At 46.8% G+C, this 24433-nt stretch overlaps 1 protein-coding gene across 3 annotated transcripts in view; it reads left to right on the top strand.

Annotated features, from left to right (window-relative positions):
* The window catches only part of WWC1 (WW and C2 domain containing 1), a 153866-nt gene extending 131107 nt beyond the window's left edge, over positions 1-22759 (top strand). For all 3 annotated transcript variants that reach the window (XM_027033974.2, XM_053226680.1, XM_027033980.2), the window contains 7 exons: positions 1236-1327; positions 7558-7672; positions 8909-9073; positions 14505-14597; positions 18133-18366; positions 20920-21041; positions 21974-22759. In XM_027033974.2, coding sequence (XP_026889775.1) covers positions 1236-1327; positions 7558-7672; positions 8909-9073; positions 14505-14597; positions 18133-18366; positions 20920-21041; positions 21974-22040 — 888 coding nt within the window. In that variant the 3' untranslated portion in view covers positions 22041-22759. The remainder of the gene's footprint in view (positions 1-1235; positions 1328-7557; positions 7673-8908; positions 9074-14504; positions 14598-18132; positions 18367-20919; positions 21042-21973) is intronic.
* Positions 22760-24433: the final 1674 nt, after the last annotated feature.

Raw genomic sequence — 24433 nt, 5'->3', positions numbered from 1 at the left:
TCATTGCCCAGAATTTCAATGGAGAAGATGGGCTAGGTCAGGTGGTAAGGATAAGGGGAAGGATCAAATCTATTTCCCCCCAACCTCCCCTCCCCTCCTCCTCCTCTTCCTTCTTTTTCATAATCCTTATCATTTCCTGCATTTCCTTTTGTGTCAGGCACTGTCCTATTTATTATGTGCCACTTACCAAGGCTCAGAAAGGTTACCTAAGGACATACATCCAATAAACAACAAAGCTAGGTCTTCCTCACTCCAAAAAGGAGTCCATGAGCTGGCAAATATCTTGAAAACATCCTTTACTTTCTGGAGCATGTCCTTGGGTAAGTGACACCAACCTTAGGCACAATTAGTTTCCTTGTTCCATTTCTCAAGGGAATAATCATAATCTCTACCTCTCAGAATAGTTGTAGAGATTATATAAGATGTTACACATAAGTTGTCTGTCCAGTGCCTGACGTATACCAGGCCTCCAATTGGTGTTAGTCCCCTGTTCCCTAAAAGAAAATTTCAGGGATTTTTCCAAGCTCTGGCCCACACTACAAAGGGTGTTTGCAAATTAGCCATGTGCTCAGAAAGCTACAAGGTCAGTTTTTGCTTTACTATGAGCTGCCATTTACTGAGTGCTAATTATGTGCTAGGTACTCTTCTTTATATATCTTATGTATATATTCTCAATGTTCATAGCAACCTTTTGTAGTAGTTATTAGAAACTACTCTAGAGGAAATTGAGTCTCAGATTAATTTCTTCAAGTCACACAGGCTTCCTCATTGTAGACACCATTCAGTATAGATGTTCTTCCTCCAGGAAGTCTTCCCTGAATGCAATTCCAACCTGACAGTGCCATTGCTCTGTTGTTCCTAAATATCCAAAGCTTAACCTCTGGCAAAGTCCTGATCACATTGTTTCACATTATCACATTATTGACAGTTCATGTGATGGTTTCCCTGACTACACTATAATCTCTTTACAGCGAGAGACCTATATTTCTGCCTCACTCAACTCCTAAACTTGACTGTCTTCCAAAAGTCTGTCTGTGCATACAGGAGTTATTCTCAGGAGAATCGCAAATTAGATGAACTAAGTGCCGTATTTCCAGTTTATAAGTGACCTTGGGGCAAGACACATACCCACTCTGGACTTCAATGTTAGTCTCAGTTCACGGGGAAGTTCACACTCTAAGCTGTGATTCTTGCAAGTAGTATGCAGATGAACCCTTGGGCCTTTGTCTCCACAGGATGCCGTGTCTGCTCTGTTGGAACAGACAGCAGTGGAGCTGGAGAAGAGGCAGGAGGGAAGGATCAACACACAGACCCTGGAAGACAGCTGGTAAGTGAGGGCTCACTTGGGCCTCAGGAACTGATCTGGCTTGGACCTGGATGCAGGAATGAGCTCCCCAAACTCCAAGGCAACCAAGAGAAGTGTTCCCCTGGGAAGACAGAGAACCTCTCTCCTCATGGGTTCTCTATAGGCAACAAGGCAGTACTATTGACCCTTGAACAACGCAGGGGCTAGGGGCACTGAGCCACCGCATGGTCCAAAATCTACACAGAACTTTGACTTCCCCAAAACTTAACTACTAATAGTCTACTGTTGACCAGAAGTCTTACCAATAATATAAACAGTCCATTAATATAAACTTTGTATGTTGTACATACTGTATGTATGTGTGACATACTGTATTCTTATAATAAACCAGAAAAAGGGAAATGTTAAGAAAATCAGAAGTAACTATTCAAAAAAAAAAAATCCACATATAAGTGGACTAGTGCAATTCAAATCCATGTTGTTCCAAAATCAACTGTGTATAGCCTGGTATGATAGTTCCCAAAATTTCTTCTCAGTTTGTCATTTTGTGAGCTATAAATCACTCATGCTAGGTCACATATTAGTGCCTAACTTGACTCACATTTATGTTGGTAAAAAAAAAAAAAAATTATATTACTATAAATGGAAAGTAAATATCATCTGCCATAAATTGAAGATGTTTCAATAAGGAATTTCATTTGACTGCTAGGAACAGGGAGGAGAAATAATAGGCTTAAATAAGATAGTTTATTGCTTTGTTACTTAAAAAGAAGAATGGGAAGAAGCAATCCAAGCCTTATCTGTCAGCTCCATGGCATTACAGGGAACCCAGTGTCCTCCTCTATTTCTGCTTTGCTTTTCCTACTGGGTGACTGCCATCGCTGAGGCTTCTTTGTAGCTCAAAATGGCTGCTGAGTCACCAATCATCAGGCAAGCATCAGAAAAGAGGAAAGACAAAAGAATGTGCCTGTATGCCTTTTAACCAAGGAGCATTCCTCAAAGTCCCACCCAGCAGTTTCTGCTTGGTTCTCACTGGCTGAGCTTAGCCATTTGGCGTACCTAACTGCAAGGGATACAAAAATCAGGGTTCTGTTACTAAGAAAGTAGAAATGGATACTAGGGAGACCATGAGCCATGTCTGCCTCAGAAGGTAACTGGAAAACTTAAATGTAATGAAAATAAAGCAAGAGCATTAAAACCCACCTAGACGTATTGCTTGCTAAGTCTCCAGGCCTGAGGTCTTCTCTCTCCAGATATATTAGAGACATGCTTCCAGAGAGAGACTTCTCCTCGGTGTCCACAGAAGAACTGGAGACAGTGTTCTGTCTGTGTGGTTCAGTGCTTCTTAGTCTCTTGTATCCTGAAAGAAAAGTCTCAGTACACATTTAGGAAAAAATAGTATAGACCAGGATTCAAATCTTAGCTTCATGGTTTTTTGTGTAACCTTTGGCAAAGCATTTTTAACTTTTTCTTGCGGCGTGGCACAACACACAAAAGTTCCCCTAAGTGTACAGCTCAGTGAATTTTCAGAAACCAAACTACCCGTGTGACCAGCATCCGCATCAAGAGGCAGAGCATAACTGGCTCTCTGGAAGGCCAGTCTGGGCCGGTCGCTGCCCTCCACCACAAGGGCAGCCACTGTCAGGACAGTCATTCTAACCTTGGCTGAGCCTCGTCTGGAAAAGTGGGACATCACACTGACTGAGTGGACTTACTGCAGACCACTAAAGGAAAAGCCACTATAATGAAGATAAAGCGCAAAGCTCATAGCGGACACCCAACAGATGGTAGAAATGATCATTCAGGAAATGAGAAGGAACGCCAGCTCCCAGCTAGGAAGGGAGAAGGCGAATCCCATCTCAGAAATGACCACAGCCTGTGAATTTGCCATTTGGGGGAAGTACAGTTGGGCTTAAGTGCACGTGCTCTGAATTCAGACAGATAGGGATTCTGAGTTTTACTCAACCAGCTTCCTGTGGGACCCTGGGTCTGGGTGAGGCCTGAGCATCAGTAAGTTTTAAAAGCTCCCTGGGTGATCCTAATGTGCAGCCAGGGCCAAGAACAATGGCTTTAAACCTCCATTTCTGCCTCTGTGAAATACAGATTTAATGAGTGTCTACAACACATGGGGTATTTTGTAGACTCAATGGAATTATACATGATAAGATAAGCACTTAGCACAGACTTTGTCCCATGGGAAGCACTCAGTAGCTCTTCTGCATTATTCTGTTACAGCCTCCAGTTATACATTTGGTCTCAGAAGGGGGTCAGCAAATGTTTTCTGGAAAGGTCCAGATAGTAAATGTCTGCTTTGTGGGCCCTGTGGATTCTGGTGCATCTATTCAGCCCTCCTGTTACAGCATCAAAGTATCTGTAGATGATACTTGCCATCATGTCCCCACCACTGAAGCTTTACTTATGGGCACTGAAATTTGAATTTCGTGTAATTTTCACAGGTCATGAAATATCATTCTTTGTTTGTTTGTTTGTGTTTTTTAGCCATTTAAAAATATAAAAACCATTCACAGCTTGGGCTGTCCAAAACAGGCGGTAGGCTGGATATGGCCCACAGGCACACTTCTCTTTTACTGTTTATTTCTCCATGTGATAAAGGGTGGGGTAAGGTCCCTGAATTTTTATGTGTTCATTTGTTTGTTTTAGGGCTCTCTCTAAATTATCTGTTTCTCTCTTTCTCTCTTTCTCCCTCCCTGTGTCCCTTTCTTTCCCCCTCTTTCCTCTCTCTTTACATTCATTTCTACCTCCCCTTTCCTTCTCCCTCTCTCCTCTCCCTCTCTCTCTCTAACTCTCTGTGGCACACTGCTGTGCTAGGCTAGGCTGTGCAAAGGTCTGATGCCGGAAAGGCCCAGGACCTGTGTTCCAAAACCCTGGCACAAGATCAGTGGTTTCTGCCAAATTCCAAGCTTGTGGTGAGACTTTTCAAGCCATCCCCTAGCAACTGCCTTCTGTTCTCTATCCCTTTGTGGCCCCCTCTCTCCCCACCCCTGCCATTCAAACTTCCCTAGACACTGACTTACAAAGAGGACTGGGAATCCCAGAGCTGCTGTACTGGAGTAAATCCATCCACAGCACCGCGCCCCCCCCCCCCCCCCCCCCCCCCGCCCAGACTGGAGGCTTCTCTTGGTCCTGGAATGTTAACTAGGTTTGCTGTGCCTGCTCCACTCCAGAGTCATGTGTGGAGGTCCCCCAAAGACTGGCCCTCTGCTAATTTCCACTCCTTCTCTCTCAGCACCCAAGGGCCAGGGTACCATAGTTACTCCCTCCTTTTATTTTCTTAGGTTTCTTTAGTGCATATAATCACAAGACTGGATTTTTTTTTAAGATCCACAAGCAAAACAAAATTCTAAGAGTATTAGAAAATAAAAGAGAATATAATCACAATGCTAGGGTGAAAGTCCTTGTATTTGCCTCCTTGAGAACTTGTGTGTGTTTGTCTAGGGCAGAGGTTGAGAAATAGCATTGCTGGGCCTCAGGGCATGTGTGCTTTATATTTTAATAGGCATTGCAGAATAGTTCTCAAATAAGATTGTACTAGCAAATGCTCCTACCAGCAGCGAGTAAAAGGACCCTTAAGCTACACCCTCTCCAATACTCAATATAATCTAACTACAGTACTTAATCAAGAATACACACGTGTTTTATTTTAGAAGATACTGCTAAAGTGACTTCAGAGTGTAAATTGGCTGCTCTGATGTCTATTCCCTGCGGAGATATGCCTATTTTCCATGCCTTCACCAGCACTTGATATTATCTGATATCTATATATTTTGCCACTCTAAAGGGTGAAAAGATGTCTACTTTAATCATTTTTCTCTACAATTGAGTTTTGTTTTTTTTTCCTTTCCAGAAATCTTTAGATCAGGTTCCCGGTCAAAAAGAAAAGACTTCGTAGTCATTAAGCACTTACAGTGGAGTTGGACAGCCTTGGATTGGAAACCTGGCTGTACCACTTCGTGGTCTGTGACATGAGACAAGGCCTGTCAACTGCCTGATCCTCAGCTTTTGAATCTGTAAAATGGAGACGATAATTGCTTTCAGTGTTGTTGTAAGGCCTTAGCATAGCACCTGGCGCTTAGTAAGCCTTCATTAAATGCTGGTCAATGTGGCATCTGCCATATTCTTAGGGAGGTGCTCTTTGTGTGTTCCCATGTTCAGTGGTCCTTTTATGTGTAGATCAAGATGATGTGAAGCAAGGGTGGGAGAGCAAGGAGTCTCTGTTAGCACTGGTCCCCATCTAAGAACAGGGGAGGTTTTGGTCCAGCGACTGGGGCTGGAGATCCAAGATCTTTTCTCCCCATCAGGAAAATCCCAAGGGAGATTTTATTTTTGTCCACAGTCTCACTGAGCCAGCTTACTGGATATCCAATTCTCTGCTTTTGGCTGGAATTCCTTTGACTCAGTATGGCAACTCTGTCTCCTGCTGATCAGAAGTCTGGCAGTTATGTATGTCTTTGAGAAGTAAAAATGGGACTAAAGAAAAATTAGCAATTAACAAATGCAGTCCCTTTGCCACAAGAACTCCTCCCAACCCTGGAGTCTGAAGGGAAAGAATCATTGTGAAAGATATCACCAAAAATAAACTCTTTGCAACAAATGGTACCAGAACACCATTGGATATCCATATAGAATAAAACCTTTGAGCACCACATACAAAAATTAATCTGAAATGGATCATATAGTAAAACTATAAAACTACTAAAAGAAAATATAAAAGAAACTCTTTGTAACCTTGAGACAGGTAGCGATTTCTTAGGCAGGACAGAAGAAACACAAATCATAAAAGAAAAAAAACTTGCCAGGTTGGACTTTATCACTACCAAAGTTCTTTGGAAGATACTATTTAGAAAATGAAAAGGCATGCCACAGACGTGGAGCAAATATGTACGAAGAGTTCATATCCAGGAGATGTAATGAACTCTGACATCTCAGTAATAAAATGACAACCCAAGTTTTAAAGCAGGCCACATACTCTGACAGATACTTCACGAAGGAAAATATACGAATGGTCAGTAAATGCAGGAAAGTGCAAATTAAAACCACAATGAGATATGAACACACCCCCAGCAGAATGACTGAACTTCGAGACTGACAATAGCAAATAGAGATGAGGAACTGAAATTCTCATAATATTGTCGGTGGGAAAACCAGTTTGTCAGTTTCTTAAAGGGGTAAACCTATACTTACTGTATGACCCAGCTCTACTCCTCGGTATACATCTGTTACGGTCTGAATTGTGTCCCCACCCGCCCATCCAAATTCATATGCTGAAGCTCTGACCCTTGCTCATACCTCAGAATGTGACTGTAATGTAAAGATGGGGCCTTAAAAGAAATGAAGAAGTTAACATGAGGCCATCAAAATGTGGGTAGGTCCTAATCTGGTATGACTATTGTCCTTGTAAGAGGAGGAAATTTGGGCACAGAGAGACATCAGGGATGTGCACACAGAGGGAATACCACTTGAGGACATCAAGAAGGTGGTCATCTGCAAGCCAGAGAGAGAGGCATCAGAGGAAACCAAAGCTGTCCACATCTTGATCTTGGACTTTCAGCCTTCAGAACTGTGAGAAATAATTTCTGTTCGTTAAGCCACCCAGTCTGCGGTATTGTGCTGTGGCAACCCCAACAAACTAATACAATAGCCAAGAGAAGTGAAAACCTGTATCTACATAGAATTGTAGGTGAATGTCTTTAAGAAGCTTTATTCATAATTGCTAAGAAATGGAAGTCATTCAAGCGTTCATCACCTGATGAATGGCTATCTGAATTGCGATCTGTCCATCCTATTGGGAATGCTACTCTTCAATAAAAAGAAGTGAACAGGCACCAGCATAGTTCAGGGACAAAAGAGCACACACTTTCTGATTCCATGTATGTGAAATGTTAGAAAACTCAGATTCAATCTGTAGTGACAGAAAGCTGATCAGTGGCGGGCTTGGGATGGGGACAGATTAAATAGGAAAGGGTACAAGAAACCTTTCAGGGTAATGGAATGTTCTGTATCTCAAGTGTGGCAATGACTACACAGGGGAATACATGGGTCAAAACTCATGAAACTGTACAGTGATAAGAATGCATTTTGTTGTATGCCAATTAGACCTAATTTTTTTGGTTTGTTTAAATGTGTCCTCGGTTGTGAAAAGGCTTGGAAGCCCTGCCCTGGGTACATTTAAAGACAGGTGAGCAGCTCAGAGTGGTCTCTGGGCAGGTAACCAAAGCTCTTTGTCATCACAGGAGGTATGAGGAGACCAGCGAGAACGAAGCAGCAGAGGAGGAAGAGGAGGAGGGAGAGGAGGATGTTTTCGCTGAGAAAGCCTTGCCGCATAGGCATGAGTGCCCAGCATTAAAGGTAGGCAGAGCCAGGGAGGCAGGAAGGGCTGTCTTGGAGAAATAGCCCTCAGTGCTTGAGTCCAGGCATTCCGAAAATGCTCCTCCATCATCCGGGGACAGGCCCTTAGGACAGGGTGACCTGCAGAAGGTTGCAGAGGAGTGTCCTGCCTGTATTTGGGGTCATCTCTGACAGTGAACCGCAGGAGGCTGGCTCTCCCCTCATCTCTCCTGCCCTCCATAGCTCCCCTGTTTCTCTGGACTGACCTAAAGCTTGGCAGCCAGATGAGTCTGGGTTCAGATGCTGGCTCTGCTACCCTCTTGCTGTGTGGTCTTAGGCAGGTGCCTTCATCCCTCTCCAGCCTTCATTTGCTCATCTCTAAAATGGAGACCATAATACTGACCTTGCAGACCAGCTCTGAGGTTTCAGAAGAATGTATTTCTTCATTTGGATCTGCCCAAAGTACACTAGGAAAAAGGAGTCCAGTCAGTTTCCCCTCACCACCTCCTTCCCTGCTGCACTTAGGGTTACACACTATAACCAGCTTCACTCTCCATAGAGGTCTGTCTGTTTTTTCCACCGGCAGGAAATAGAGCACCCCATGGTGTGCAGGCAGGGTTGGAGTTGCAAGTTGTGCACTGCACAAAGGTACCTGGCCAAGAGGGGCTGGAGAAGAACTTAGGGCTGCCTTCTAACGGCTCCCCACCAAGAGGCCATAATTTCTCCAGCCAAAGCAGGCACCTTTTTCAAAATTCTAGAAAGCACTGTCTTGGCTAACAGGACCCTGCATTTAGATGTTGTCGTTTGTCTTTTGCCAGTAACTATGAAAGGATGGTAGAAAACCTGAACGCCTAGTTTAAAATAGGAGATTTGCAGGTTGCCTCCAAAATTCCAGGAAAGCACTTGGCTGCAGCAGGGGAGGCCTTGGATGTGGCTTTGTCAAAATGTGGTTGGCATATAAGTCCTGAGGGTATGAAGTTGAGGACATCCATCCAAATACTGCTCACGTGAGCTTGTTTGGGGACTGAATGTGCTCCAGCCCACAGGAGTCATGGAGGAATAGGGGCCAGCACTTGGGGCCTTGGACACTGTCCTCGCTGGCAGGGCCAGGGCCTAGGAAGCCCCCAACTATGTCTGTGGGCCAAAGTCCACATGACAGGAATGGGGATGGCTGGGGAGTCAGCCCCACAACTCTTGGGCTGGGTGGCCAATACTCTGTGGATACAAGTGGCCTCAAAGCTCTGACTTCTTCTTCAGGTGGACAAAGAGACCAACACAGAGACCCCGGCCCCATCTCCCACAGTGGTGCGGCCCAAGGACCGACGGGTGGGCACACCATCCCCAGGGCCGTTTCTTCGAGGGAGCACCATTATCCGCTCTAAGACCTTCTCCCCAGGACCCCAAAGCCAGTATGTGTGCCGGGTAAGCAAATGTGTGGTACTGCCCTCCTCCCAGAGTACCTGCTTCCTATAGAGTGGTGAGTGTTTTCAGCCTCACAGAGTTCTGGGTGCAAGTTCTGGTTACCCTCACTTTGTCAGGTATCCTCATGCAAGTTAATACCTCACCTCATGTGGAATTAATAGACTGACTTCAAAGGATTGTTTTAGGGACTGCATTAGAGAAAGTGTAGGAAAAGCTTGGTAACCAGTACGTGGCCAATTTTTAATAATTCCAACCAACTTTTCCCTCCTTGTTTACATCCTGCCCTTCCCTTCTACATGACTGCTTGCTGAGGTCAGACTGACCCCTCACCATCCCTGAGCTGGCGTTTCTTCCCCACTCCCATGGCGATCCGGTGTGCGGCCCGAGGTTGCAAAAAGGCAACATGCCCATACCATTTAGTCACAAGTTTGGTTTTAATTGAACCTGTTGCCAACACTGAAAACTTAGGGAAGGCAATTAAAAATGAAGTAAAAATGAAGACATTTAACATAAAATTCTAGTTTCTCTTGAAAAAAAATAATAAACTGTCTGGCACCATGGGCCACACATTGTCTCATGGCAACAGCTGGCTGGAGCTAAGCAGTGGGGCAGCTTCCCTTAGATGATTGGAGAAGAGCAGCTTTCAAGTTCCCTCTGGCCACCTGGCCCTCTTTACCTATTTTGGTTGCTAGCCTTCTCCTATAGGCTGCCCTGAGGTTCAGAAATCCTGCAGGAGGCTCTTTCCCTCACACCTTTACCTGTCTATCTCATTAGTCTGCCCCTTGTAGGCCAGCCTCCATCTTTCATCCTGTAAGTGAAGCGCTTACCACGTCTCAGGGGTTCCCAACCTTCCTCAGGGATGGCACAGATATGACACATGCACACCTTACCTGAGTCCTGGGCTCAGTGGTATGTCAACATCCTTCCTTCCCCTCTGCACAGAGAACCAGCGAACAACAACTAGAAGCATAAGCAGAACTTTCCTTGTCTAGTGTTTCAGTAAGTCATCACAGAAGGAAAGGCCCATGGAACCTGCCTGCATCAACCTGTCAATTAACCATCTATGCTATTTGGGAAGGGGAGGGGATATTGAGGGGCATTTTCTTCTTCCTTTTTTTTTTTTTTTTAAGCTTATTTATTTATTTTGGGAGAGACAGAGTGTGAATGGGGGAGGGGCAGAGAAAGAAGGAGAATCCCAAGCAGGGTCTGCACTGTCAGCACAAAGCCTGATGTGGGGTTCGAACTCACGAAACTGTGAGATCGTGACCTGTGCTGAGATCAAGAGACTGACACTTAACCGATTGAGCCACCCAGGTGCCCCGAGGGATATCTTCGATGTCTGATATTCAGTATCCAAAGCCAGAATTATATTGGAGAAGCTAATTTTTTCATAATATGGCACTGTAACCAACTTACTAGCTACTTGCCAGTTATTCCCCACGTCCCTCCTAGAAATAACAGAAACCCCTCCCTTCTGTGTCAAGCCTCTAGCTAATCGTTTGAGCTTGTCAGCATCTGCCCATTGGCTGCCTATCTTGAGAAAGGTACAGAGTTTCCTGAAGTCACTGAATGTAAGTTTGATGTTAAGGAATTCCTGAATCACAGCTGAAGAAGAGAAAAATCCCAACTCATGCTGCAAGTGTGAATAATTTGAAAGATTTAGAAAAGCCCTTAGGGTAATGGAGAACACCCTCTGGTTTTGGCAAAATTGCTGTTTTTGTGACTGTGCCCTGGAATTCAAACACAAAGTGAAGAATGTCACTTGACAGAAAAATCACACCAGAAGAAATGATTGATTCATTCTTTTTCATCAGAATTCGAACGCAGTTGTAATTTTGTCAAATGGAAGATAGAAGGTAATAACTCCTGTAAAGTGTTTCTCTTTTCCAACTAAAGTCTCCAAGTTTTTTCCCCAGTACTTACTAGTAAGATTCTGGTCCCCTGTTTGGATGGACTCCCTTTCAGCGGCCCTTTCTCAGGACTGGCGTTTTCACATAACCAGGAGTTCTGATCCTATTTATTAAGCATCTATAACACACCTAGCACGATGGTGGGCCCTTCCCATATTTCATTATCTGGACTAGTTTCCAACCCGGCAAGGCTGCAAGTTAAGAAATTCCTAGGCAGCATGCATCACATGCAACAGATGGGAAGGGCCTTTCGTATGGCAACACCACAGTGGCATAAAGCAGAGAAGCAATTACCATTAATTTTTGTGGAAAATGTTTTTAGCCCTTCCAGACCTAAAAAATAACCTCTCTTAGGCTTTTCTGATGCCTTACGATGCATCCTGCTAAAAGATGCGCAGAATTAATGGAGATGCTCACAGACACAGTTCAAGGCTGTGGCAGCCTGATGCTGAGATGCTCGGTGTGGTCCTGGGGAAGGAGCTCAGAGGTGCCCCTGTCACATTCAGGGTGCCGCTGCCTCCATGAGGGCTCACTGCAAAAGAAACACTAGGTGTTGTTTTATCTTTTTGCCTTTTTCACGAAAGTAAAAATCCTCCTTCACATGTCTTTCAACTAGTGAAAACAGGCACCAATGTAGGTCTTTTGTAAAAGCAAAGTGGCGTAACATGCACTTTCAAAAAGCAGGGATGCCAGTGTTTTTCCTTTTTGCTTTCTGACTGTCCCACTTCAGCCGCAGGTTGTCTCTTTCTTGTAAAATTTTACTGAAGGCTGCAAAAAGAGGCCAGTGGTACAACATCCTGAATTTTTCCCTATCACTTCCCTGAAAACCCTGATGGCATGAGGTCTGGTGACAACTTAACCCTCTGTTTTGAACCCACAAAATGAATATCACCACACTCCCCACAGGAAATACTGGGGTCTGTGCCCCAGCCTGCCCCCAGTACACAGCCAGCTCCATGTTTTCCAGTCTGGGACTCTGGCACTCCACTTCCTACCATCAAGTCCTGTGCCAATCAGGGTTCTTAATGGCAAACAGTGGAAACACACTGTGAGCAGTATATGCAGGAAAGAATTTCCTGGAAAAGAAACTGAGGAGCTCACATATTCATTGGAAGGTTGTAGAACCAGCCTCAGAAATCAGGCAGGAAGAGGGGCAGGCCAGACCACAGCTAAAATCATCCCACAAAACCAGTCTAGTGAGGATAATACCAGTGCTGCTGCCAGACGTGGCCCAGCTGGTCCCACTCCTGCCACAGGGTTCAATATCGATCCCTCCCCCTGAGAGTCCTGACCCTATAGGAGGCCAGGGAAGCTGTGGTTGCTGATGCGGGCACCACTGCTCACCAGGGATGGCTTCTCCCTGAGATACTCCCAGAAAGGGCACGCTCATTGAACAAAAGCAAGTGGTCTGGTGAAATCTGAGAGGCACAGTAACAGCATTGGGCTAGCCAGATTATGATTGAAAGCCTGGGCAGTTGCATGCAATGGACAGAGCCTAGTCCCACGCCTGCTTCTAGCTGCAAGTGAGACCGGGAAAGCAAGACTTTGGCGCTTTCCAGCTTCCTTAGTGGAAGGTGGGCTTTGTCTCCTACTGTGAGTCAGAAGGTGGGGATTTCCCCACCCATGGAATGGAGTTGCAAATGCTAATAAGCACCATTTCCTTACAAAACAAACATTTTCTGTGTCATCTAGTCTCAGCAACAACTCTGCAGGGCAAATCATGTTTACCCCATTTCACAGATGCAGAAACTGAGACTCAGAAAGTCAGAGTACTGTCCTCTGGGTCACACAGCTTATTAGGTGCAAATCCAGGGGTCTGACCCTAGAGCCCACAGCCCTTCTGTTACTCAGAGCTACCTCCCAAAGACTTCCCTTGCCCTCTCCCAGGGTACATAGGAATAGTTTACTTTGCTGGCCTGATGCCACACTTCTGCACACCAAGTGTCCTCTGCTGGGTATCTCCCTTCTTTGGTCATCAGCACAGCCTGTGTCATTTGGTTAGTTGCCCTGGATTGGTCCCCTACTGAACTTGAAGTCCATGAGCATAGGGACAATGTGTTCCACTCCCTGCCAGTTCTCCACGACCCCTGTGTATTTGACACTTGCACAATCACCAGCAGTGTTGCCACATGTGTTGGTTGGCTCATCCTGACCTGATGAAAACAGGCCTTCCAAAATTCTCATTCCTGAACTAGCTGCCCAGAACTGTCAATTATCTCACCTCTTTGTTCCTAGTGTCCCTAACCATTACATGGAAATAATAAAGCAACAGTATTCTCTACCATGTCTGAGAGTAAATGCAACCAAACATCTTCACATAAGGAAAAATTAAGGCTAAGGACTTAATGTAGTTTTCATCACTCTTTTCTAACATCATCTTTAGTCCCAGAACAACTATGACATAAGGATCAGTTGTCCTGATCAGTGTTTCTAGTTGGTATCACACACATTCCATGAGTGTCACCATTGGCCTGGAGCAGTGTAGGCCAAAGCCCCCTCCTGGTATGAAATCCAGCTAGTCCGTTTGTACAAATCCACCCCAGTCAAGATGGCCCACCCCTCCTTCTCTAGATCCTTTTTATCTCTGAGCCCTCCGTGCATCCTGGGGGCCAGGAGGGGACCCAGCCTTAGAGTCAGATTGACTGGAACTTGAACTCTTGTTCTGATGCTCCCCAGCCATGTGGTTTGTAAAAGTGTCTTAATCTTCCCGGGTCTCAATTCCCTCCATTGGGATTGTTTGAGGATTAAATATAACTGTCCATAAAGCACATGGCATGTATTGTTACTGTTACTCTGTTTCTGATTCTGTAAAGACTGCCTCCTGCAGTAGCTTTTGTCAGTTACATCCCTGGGGTTGCCCGTGTCCGTGTGCATCTGCACTGCAGGACTATTAATATCATTATCACTAGTACTTATCTGTAACCACAAAAGCAACTGACACAAACACTCGGGAGAGGCCTGAGAAGTGAGCAGACAGCTGCCTGCCAGAACAAACAGGCTCTGCGGCATCTGCCTGCGGCCATCCCATCACCTCGGAAATGTGACTTGAGAAAGAAGCCTGTGCCCTGCACATCCTAGGCTGGGCTGCCCTTCCAGCCTCCCTCTCCAGTCCTCCGCTGTCTGGGGCACTCTCAGTAGAAAAGCGTCCTTCCTGATCTCTGGCCGTGGAGGGGGAGTGTTAGCCCTCTGGGGAGAGTCCAGATAACTGAGTGATTGAAGGGAATCGGAGGAGGGCAGGAGCTCACAGAGCTCGTTCTTATCTCATATTTCATATTTCTCATGTATCTTGACAGCCGCTCCATTTGAGCCATCAAGGCGGGCTCTACAGGTGACAGGGAACAGTGGATGCGAACAGGCCTTGGTGTCGTAGGTCCGGGGGGCATGAGATGTTGGCGTCACACTGTCTGGTGTCAGCCCCACTGTGCTGCCAACCACACGGGAACCCCAACACCCTTCTGGCCCCAGCGTGCTTCCAGATGTACTCTGGCCCCAATTAACTTCCCAGGACTTTTTTCCTGCAGCTGAACCGAAGTGACAGTGACAGCTCCACGCTGTCCAAGAAGCCACCTTTTGTTCGAAACTCCCTGGAGCGGCGCAGTGTCCGGATGAAGAGGGTAAGACAGTCACCTCAAAGCCGTTTGTACACCTGCTCCACCATCATTCCCACCCCTCACGAGCACAACCCCCCATGTCTGACCATTTCTTCTCAGCCACCGGTTTGAACAATGTTGCTTTTGCAAGCCTGATGGTGTTCACCAACTGTAAAGCCTGTGTAGGCACTGGGGAAGGTTCCAAACTGTAAATGTAGCATTATTATGATGACAGATAGGTTAGATTCAGAGTATGGTACTTGGCCTTATCTTCCAGGGTAGAAATCAAAGTCATTAAGAGCTAACCAACTCAAAATCTCACAGTCACTGATGGAAGCCTGCCCCTTGCTCCACTCTGCTCAGTGTGACATCCAGCTGACCGAGCAAAGGTTCTGACAGCCCTCCCTGCTGGTAGAGAAGCCAGACACCTCCAAGCAGCAACCGGGAACGGGGAGGTGCAAATGGGTTTCTCTCGGTCCAGCTGGAAGAGCACTAGGGAGAGGCCATGAGCTGCCTTTGCAGAGAAGGTCCTACCTTGCCTGATGGAGGCTTGGCTCAGGGATGGGGACCGAGTGGTGTTAGGCAAAGGACTGGCTCCTGGTATGGACTTTGTTACCAGTCAGAGCTGTAGGGGATGCAGACAGCCCTTCCCACTCTGGGCTTTCAGCACAGAGTCTACAGCAGCTCTGGTGAGTTTGCAGAACCAGAAGAAGCAGGAGTTAGAATGTCAGAAAGACAAGCAGAGGGTGCAAAGCGAAAAGAACATGCAGGGAGAGAGAGTACCAGCAGCACCAAGCACAGGAAGTTCCTGCGGACCTGCTGCAGACAGAGGAGTCAGGAATAGGACCTTTGTCTATCATCACCACCCCCCAAGGCTCCAGAAAGAACTAGAGAGCACAGGAGAAAGAAGGCCACAGGGAAGGGCAAAAGTGTTGGCAGCAGGGGCCTGTGGACATGGCTTCAGGTGACAGGGATGGCCCACTGCCCACCTGGGGCCCCCCTCCTCCAGCCCTGTCTGGTGCTGCAGGGTCTCTGGAGCACCAAGAGTCCTCTAAGGAGGTTCCTGACAGTGCACATTTCCCAGGCCACACTCCCAGACAGTCTCATTCGGTAGCTGGGGTGGGGTCCTGGAAACTGCATTTTGATAAGGCAGGTGTTCATGATCCACACCTGGAGAAAGGCCTCCATGGAAGCTCCTACCTGCTCCCCCTGTGGTTCCTACAACTCCGTGTCAAGACAGGCCTACACAATTTCCCCCTCTTCACCTCTTTTTCCCTTAGCCAATGGGAAGACTTCCTGACAGAACCCTTGCTGGATCTGAGCCCACGTTTCCTTCAGATCCTAACTCTGTTCTGAGAGGCAGGAGAGTCCCGAGGCTGGGCCAGGGCCCTTGGGTCCTGCAATCCTTCTTCCCCTTGCTGCCTGAGCTCTGTCTCTCTCTGCTTCGGCCTGTCCAGGCAGGTTTCCAAGGTTGGACATCAGTCAGAACAAAGCAAAAGAGCCTCATGAGTTACTCTGAGAACTTGAGTCACACAGATCACTCAACTGAATTTCCTGACCCTGCTCCTTCATGAACACACACTAGATGATGGTCTCCCTCAAAGGGTATTATAGAACTTGAACTTGTGCACTGAGCTGTTTCACGGTCCCAAAAGTATGCTTGCCAGCCTTAACTGAGGATGGCTCAGCTCTGGCAGTAATGTCTTATGTGCCATCTCTCAGATCAATCTGTTAGTCATTATGTTTGGTTTCTGTTGCATAACACATCGCAGCAAACTTAGCAGCTTAAAACGATACAAATTCAGGATCTCATAGTTTCCACAGGTCAGGAATTCAGGCACAGATAGCCGGATTCTCTGCTCAGCATCTCATCAGGCTAAAATCTAGGTGTTGGCGGACTACATCCTCATCTGGAGTTTGAGTAGGGAAAGATTCACTTCCAGGCTCCCCCAGGACATTGGCAGAATCCCTTGTCTTTTCTTGCTAGATGCAGGAAATGGATGAAAAAGTCATCCTCATGTCCTTGCCATGTGGCCCTTTTCACAACACACATTGCTTCTTCAAGGCCGGCAGGAGATCTCTTTCCAGAAAGGGCCCAGTTCGCCTCAGTGGATGAGGTCGGGCCCACCAGGAAAGTCACCCCTTAATCATGGGAGTGCTATCCCATGGTATTCACAGGTGCCCCCAGCCCTGAACTGAAGAGGGGGCATTATACAGGGAGGGCATGCCTGGGGTAGGGGGTGGTGTTGGTGGTGGGAAACTTGGGGCTGGCTTAGAATTCTGCCTCCCTCAGTCAGCCATTTTTAAATCATTATTGTTTTGTGATAAGAGAAGGAGAAGAAACGGTTGTATTACTGGGGATCTCGTCCATACAGATAACTGTATCTGTATGGGTATAAGAAGAACTCAGCTCAAATTTAGCTGGAGAGTGCAAAGGAGAATTCACTGGCTCATTAGTGGAAAACCCCAGGATGCTGGACCTGCAGGCATGAATTGATCCTTTGTTGAGAGAGTGTCCTCAAGCCCCAGTCCCCCTCTCATGGCACTGCTCCCCCCAGATAGCTTAATTCTTTTTTTTAATGTTTATTTATTATTTTTGAGAGACAGTGCAAGCGGAGGAAAGGCGGAGAGAAAGGGGGACAGAGTATCCGAAGCGGGCTCTGTGCTGACTGCAGCGAGTTCGACGTGGAGCTCGAACTCACAAACCACGAGATTATGACCTGAGCTGAAGTCAGACACTCAAACAACTGAGCCACCTAGGCACCCCTAGCTTAATTCTTAAAAAGGGTCACACCGTATGGTAGGAAAGATGGCCACGATCAGTTCCAGGTTGATATCTTGTTGGCTTAACAAACTGTGTGTAAAGGATGCTCTTTTTTTCATGGCTTTTTTTTTTTTTAAGCAAAAGTGCCGGTACTGGAGGTTATTGGCTAGGCTTAGATAACATACTCACCCCTGAAACAGTCACTGAGGTTCTCACTGCCAAGTTTCGGGTCACATCCTGTCCCTGAAGTCCCGTATGAACCACCATGTAGGTTGAATGTGAAGTAGGAGTGGATCCCCAAGGGAAGATGAGGGCACTGTTACTGCAAGGGGAAGCAAGTGCTGGACAAGCAGAACCAACACTCATCCGTTACGGGAACATAAAGTTGAGAAGACCTAATGTCTGCCCTCAAGTGAGCTCAGACCTGCACTGAGGAAGAAACAACTTCAGAGCAGGATAATGACAAGAATCCAGGAGCCAAGTGTGAATCGGGGCACTGAGAGCAGGGCAATTGGGCAGTGTGGAGGGTGAGCAGGTGGTTCTGGAGCCACCTGCCTGGGGAAGAATCTCAGCTCTACCTCCCAGCGCCATGCCTGGGACATACAGGTGCTCAACAGATAAGCTGTGGGAGTGGGAGAAATCGACAGGCTCTGGGGGAGGGCGAGCCCCATTTTTGAAGGAGTGGAAGCCTGCGGTTGAACACAAAAGGGTATTTGAGGGTCAGGGGAGCAGTTTGTAGGGGCTCACTGAACCCAGCCCTCTAATAACCAGTCAGAGCTATGCCTACCCCTGCAGCCTTCATCCGTCAAATCCTTGCGAGCTGAGCGCCTGATCCGCACATCACTGGACCTTGAGCTAGACCTGCAGGCGACCAGGACCTGGCACAGCCAGCTGACTCAGGAGATCTCAGTGCTGAAGGAGCTCAAGGAGCAGCTTGAACAAGCCAAGAGCCATGGGGAGAAGGAGTTGCCACAGTGGTTGCGTGAGGACGAGCGCTTCCGTCTGCTGCTGAGGATGCTGGAGAAGCGGGTAAGGGCTGTGCAAGAGGCAAGGGAGATGGCTCCCTCTGCCCTGGGGACCATCTGCTGCTGCAGGGGAGGGAGACCAGAGCTTTGAATAGCTCCTACAATCCTGTGACCCACTGAGAGTTTTCCCAGGGTCCCCCCCATGTCCATCAGCAAAGGGACCAAGGAATCCCTTTGCCTAGTAAACTTTATTAACTCTTGATCTGGGTATCAGACCCTTTTGCTGTATTTCCCTGTTTATGTGTACAAGGCCTTATTATTCACATGTATATTCATGAAACATCGGGTATCTAATCTGCGCTGGGACACACACTTTAATAGAGTAAATACAAAATGCTGACCTGCCCCAGTGTCTGCCCAGTGTGGTCCCACAGAGTGGGTATCTCCAAAGATACAAGTTTGCATGTGGAAGAAGTCCCTCATAGCATGAGAACTCCCCATGGCCACTGCTCTGGGTCACCACCTAGAGGGGAGGAGGGCAGGGGAAATGCCAGTAGAGAAAGGGCACGGGCATCTAGATGTTGTCCCTCAGCAACACAGGAGGACTTTCCAGTTCAGAGAGCTCCAAAGCAGCAGTGGCTTAGGGTCTTTTATAACCCTGGGCTTTATCTTATTAATGGCTAGCAAAGGGTACAGCTTCATGGGGTATGTAGAGCTGGCAGTTTCTAAATGGCTAAAAAAAATCTGAGCTACATTTAAAGCAGTTGGTGAGGGTGGCTCAGCCAGTTAAGCATCTGTTGATTTCAGCTCAGGGTTGTGGGCTTGAGCCTTGTGTTGAGCTCTGTGCTGGGCATGAAGCCTGCTTAGAATTCTCTCTCCCTCTTCCTCTGCCCTTCCCTGGCACGTGTGTGCGCTCTCTCTCTCTCTCTCTCTCTCTCTTTCTCTATCTCTCTTTCTCTCTCTCTCTCTCTCTCTCTGTCTCTGTCTCTGTCTCTGTCTCTCTCTTTCAAATAAATAAACAAATAAATAAAGCAATTGGATGCGTAAAACTTGACTTTGACACCAGTGGGCTCGTAAGCTGACAGGTCCCAGCCTGTCATGAAGAAGTAACAACATATGGTCAATACACAGAGTCCATTTTCAACTCATTTATATACTATCTGCCACTCCTGGACTGTCACCCATGGCAGGCATGACCTTTGCTAGTTTTCTCTGCTCACAGCCAAACCGTGCAAAAAGCACCTTACAGAAGATACTTGCCTGGATTGTTGGGAGAGCCATTAGCTGAAGCCTCAGCTCTTAATACAGGTGATAATGCCTTAGAGTAGGAAAGTGGTGGTGACCTTCTAAAGTCTGGACTGGCCTGAGGACTTCAAATTGACTCTGGTAATTCAGAAGTTCCAGAAACATTGGGGCACCTGGGTGACTCAGTCGGTTAAGCATCCAACTTCGGCTCAAGTCATAATCTCATGGTCCGTGTGTTCAAGCCCCACATCAGGCTCTGTGCTGACAGCCTGGAGCCTGGAGCCTGCTTCAGATTCTCTCTCTCTCTCTCTCTCTCTCTCTCTCTCTCTCTCTCTTTCTCTTTCTTTTTCTCTTTCTCTTTCTCTCTGCCCCTCCCCCACTTGTGCTCTTTCTCTCTCTCTCTCAAAAGTAAACATTAAAAAAAATTTTTTTTAAGTTCCAGAAATGTTTATTTCTAATTTACCACTTATACCCTGTATACTTATCATAGGGTTACAATAAGAGCATTACAGGAAAATATAAAGTTAGAAAACATTTTAAAGGAGAGAAGGAAATAAACATATCCCTAACTTAATTGTAGTGGTCTGTTACATTTCTCTTTGAGGTTCCTGGTTGGCAAGGCAAAAAAAAAAAAAAAGAAGAAGAAGAAAACAAGTACATATGTGCCCTGTGTGCCCTGCCTTAAGAAAATATCGGTTAAGAAAACTTGGCCTTTCAATAGCAAAAGAATAGTACATCCATGACTGACTGATAATGACCTTCTACTAAAGAAACATTTAGATGATGGCTTCATTGACCAAAATTCCATCATCAAGCAGTGTTTTCAAGTATGTGGTACATGGATACTTCAGGGCTCTTTGTGGTTTATTCTCAAAAGTGCTTCTGTAGGTTTGCCTTAGGAAGAAGGGGTGCAATGTTCCCAAAGCCCTTGGGCACAGCTGCATGATTGGAATTGTGTTTCCACCACTTCTTAGGTGTTTGACATTAAAGAAATGTCTTAACATGCCCGAACCTCAGTTTCCTCATCTGTAACGTAGAAGTAAGTATCATAGTTACCTTTCTAGGTGACCCTGAGGATTAGAAAGGTAGCACACATTTCACTAGGCAGCACGCATCTCCATACCACACGGGTATTCAGCTCCCTGGCCCCCAAAACCTGTCCACCCTGGCAGACGGTGGGATCACTTCTCACCTTTGTGAGCAGAGGTTCCTGGTGGAACAGAAACAGTGAGTGTGTCTGTTCTGCGATCCTCAGACCTCTTGACTATAGTAGACCCCTCATTTGTGCTAGAAAGTGTTCTCTGGCTGACCCCTTTCTAGAGGCCCTAAGGACCCTGTGCCACCTCACAGCCCTGCTTGCTTTGCCCTACAGATGGACCGAGCAGAGCACAAGGGTGAGCTTCAGACAGACAAGATGATGCGGGCAGCTGCCAAGGATGTGCACAGGCTTCGGGGCCAGAGCTGTAAGGAGCCCCCGGAAGTGCAGTCTTTCAGGTATGCAGGTGGGCCCCACCCTTTCACACCCAGCCTATCTGGCCTCCGTCTCACTGGCCGCTGTCCTGAGCCCCCTCCGCTGGCAGAGCACCAGCTCTCCCTGTGACAGATGCACATGCTCTGCTGAGCCATCCCTGGTACTCTGTGGGCTCCACAGTGCTTTCCCTCAGCTGTCTTTATCAGTCCCCACACAACTCGAGCTAATTTGTTAGCTCCTCTTGTTTAATGAATGAGCCACCTGCTCTGGCCTTTCCTCTTAGCATTTCCATTACCAGTCATTATGGAGGATTGGCTGAAATGATACATAAGCCTGGGGTGACGGATGCTCGCCTGGCCTCCCTGGCTCTGCCTGCTGCCTGCCAGGGTCTCAGGGAGGCATCTTCTTGCCCGGATCCAGCCAGATCATGGGAGGGCCCCAAATGCCACTTGGCTGGGACCTCCCATTCACAGAGGGCCTTGCGTTTAGACTCATGATATCTCTCAGGTAAGGCACTCATGGTTTTGTATGTGCTGCTAAAAAAAAAAAAAAAAGCCTTTCTGGAGTAGAAACATTTTAAATATACTGTCATTTGCGTAATTGTATTTGGACATCTCTTACTTTGTAAGCAACTGGGAATCTAAGACAAACAACACTACAAATGACCCAGGGACCCTTTTAAACTCAGAGAGGCCCATAACTTGAATTGAAGGTGGCTGGTCCTGCCAATGTCCCTCAATGAGAGGTTCCCAACCAGGGATGACGTGGGCACCACAGGGACCTTTGGTAACATCTGGGGACATTTTTGGTTGTCACAACTGGAAGGGGGTGGGGGGAGCTGATGCTGACACACGGTGCCAGGGATGCTGTTAAACATCCTGCAGTGCACAAGGCAGCCCTACAACAAAGAATGATCCTGACCATAATATGTCTAAAGGGCTGGCCTCTTTTGCAGGGAGAAGATGGCATTTTTTACCCAGCCTCGGATAAATATCCCGACCCTCTCTGCAGACGATGTCTAATCACCAGAAAAGTATTTCCTTTGTTCCACTGACCACGCTGTGAACATAGACTGTGGCTAAAGTTATTTATGTGGTGTTATATGAAGGTACTGGGTCACAAGCCCTCTAGCGCTCTTGTCGGTGTGAAGACGAACAGATTTTTTTTTTTTTTTTTTTTTAGTTTGGGTTCTATTATTAAAAAAAAAAAGCAACAACAACAAAAAACCAGCATTAAAATGACAAGATTGTATAGTTTGTATATTTAGGAATGTATTTTTGAGAAAGAAAATTTCAATGAACTACAGCAGTGTTAAGTTGCTGCTCTTCTTAAAATAAAATTGTTTAGAATTTTTTTTTCCTTTTTTTGTACAGCTCTACCTTCTAGAGGTTTCACTGCAATAAGAAGTAATGTTTCAGGGACGGTAATCCTAAAAGGACGTCCTGTAGGTGTCACAGCACAGCTGACCTTTCCTACTTAACATATTTTGTACAATATTAAAAAAAAAAAAAATTCCAGGAACCATTGGGGGAATTCTGAGGTGCATTTGCAAGTCTTTATGAGCTGTGATGTGTTTTGATGTGGCCGCCTGACATGGAGCAGGCAGCGAGGAGCTGGCTGGCCACACGCCTGCCCCCGCCAGTCTCAGACGCCCAGTGAAACCACTGAAGTGAGTGAGGGAGGGCTATGGAAAGCTCCTTTCAGTTTTATCTCCATCAATAAAGTGGCCTTTCTGAATGAATTTTCTCTCTCTCTCTCTTTTCTCCCCCCCCCCCCCCCACTGCATCTGTGTTTCCCTAATTTTTGACCTGCCCCTTCCTAACCATTTCCTCCCTGCCCATCCCCCTGTGCAGGAGACGGTTTTTCTTGGTTTTTCTTTTGCCAGAACCACCACTCATTCTATCATTAGATTAAAAGGACTGCTCAGCCAGGGCTGTTGCAGATAATGGGACATCAGCCTTTAACAGACAAGTAGCCAATTCCCTCTTCCTTTTTCTGACATTATCCTGTGCAACCTTCCTCCAGGTACATTGCACCACCAACCACATCAGAATCACTTTGGGCAGCTTGTTAAAAATACAGATGCCTGAACCCCATCCCAGACCCACTGGCCCACCACCCTTTCTCAACTGGGATGGGCCCAGAGACTTTCTTTTATCCATGGTCATATGCACACCAAAGTTTGAGGGACCTACCCGTAAATGTGAATGAAGCTCAGGCAGAGACAGAGGCAAAATGGTGTGGCCCTGAATCCCATGAGAAAGTCACTTAGGTGACACTAATATGCATGACCTTCTCTAGGCCACTGGGGAGAGGGTGACAGAGGGAGTCAAGTCCCCTTCACTTGGCTGTGGAGGCTTTTCCCCTAATATTTCAGCTAATATTTGTTAGCTGAATATTTCTTACATTGGAGGAACCTATAATGGTGTAGAATTCACCATTATTCCCCACATGTGTCCAGGCCCTCCTTCCCAACTATCCACTCCAGTGTCTCACCATCAACCCAGGGCCACCCCCCACCCCCAGGACTGCACTCTCTAAACACACCGGCCATCTGTGCATTCTCTCTTCTGCTGTGAAACTCCACCCCACGCATTGAAGGTTGGTTTTGCAGTGTCTTCAAAGGAGTATCAATGCTGTCCCTGACCAATCACAACAGGTCCAGCATAAGAATTGTGTCCCACTGCTCCTGTGGCCCCTCCTCCCTGCACAGCTCAGAGCTTCGAAATGGTGTCCTTGTTGGCCCTGGTCTTCTGTTAAGGGCACTGGCTGCAGCAGTGGAGCAGATGACCCACGCTGGACAGTCAAGAGTGACCCATCCCATTGGCTATCACTCTTAGAGCAAAGATAGGCATGGCACCCCAGCTGGGCCAATCAGAGCCCTTCTTCTGCACTTTCCACTTGAAGGTCAGAAACTAGGTTTTCTCTTGCCAAAGCTTTCTGTAGCCATGGTTCACATTTCTGGGACCACCCCTGCAGAGAGAAGCAGATAGAAAAAGTGGGGAAACGGGGTAGACCTGGGGTTTGAATCCTCGCTTGATCTTAGCCAAAAGGCCAAGAAGCGATGGGGTTTGAATCCTCTGTCCTCATGGTAGTTGTAGTCTGTCTGGTGAACCAAGTCAAGAGTGCTAAGAAAAACACGAAGGTCCTGCAGTGGGATTTTTTCACTCAGTCACACCTTCAAAGCTCAGTCAGCCCTGCACACACCCGTGGCATCATCTTCCCTAAAGCCGAGCTCCTGGCGCCCTCCTTGTGTGTGGGGAAGACTGTGTGGGGCAAATCCTCCTACCCGAGCAGTATGTCTCAGTGTTGCTCGTCCAGCTGATGGAGCATTTGCAGGAGGCCTTCTGTCAGCCATGGCACTGAATTCTCTAAACCGTTCACCGGCACCCCACCAATACATCCCATCGTTTGC

The sequence above is a fragment of the Acinonyx jubatus genome, chromosome A1 (assembly GCF_027475565.1).
Source record: "Acinonyx jubatus isolate Ajub_Pintada_27869175 chromosome A1, VMU_Ajub_asm_v1.0, whole genome shotgun sequence".
Classification (NCBI taxonomy): Eukaryota; Metazoa; Chordata; class Mammalia; order Carnivora; family Felidae; genus Acinonyx; species Acinonyx jubatus.
This window is presented reverse-complemented; position numbering and strand designations above follow the sequence as displayed.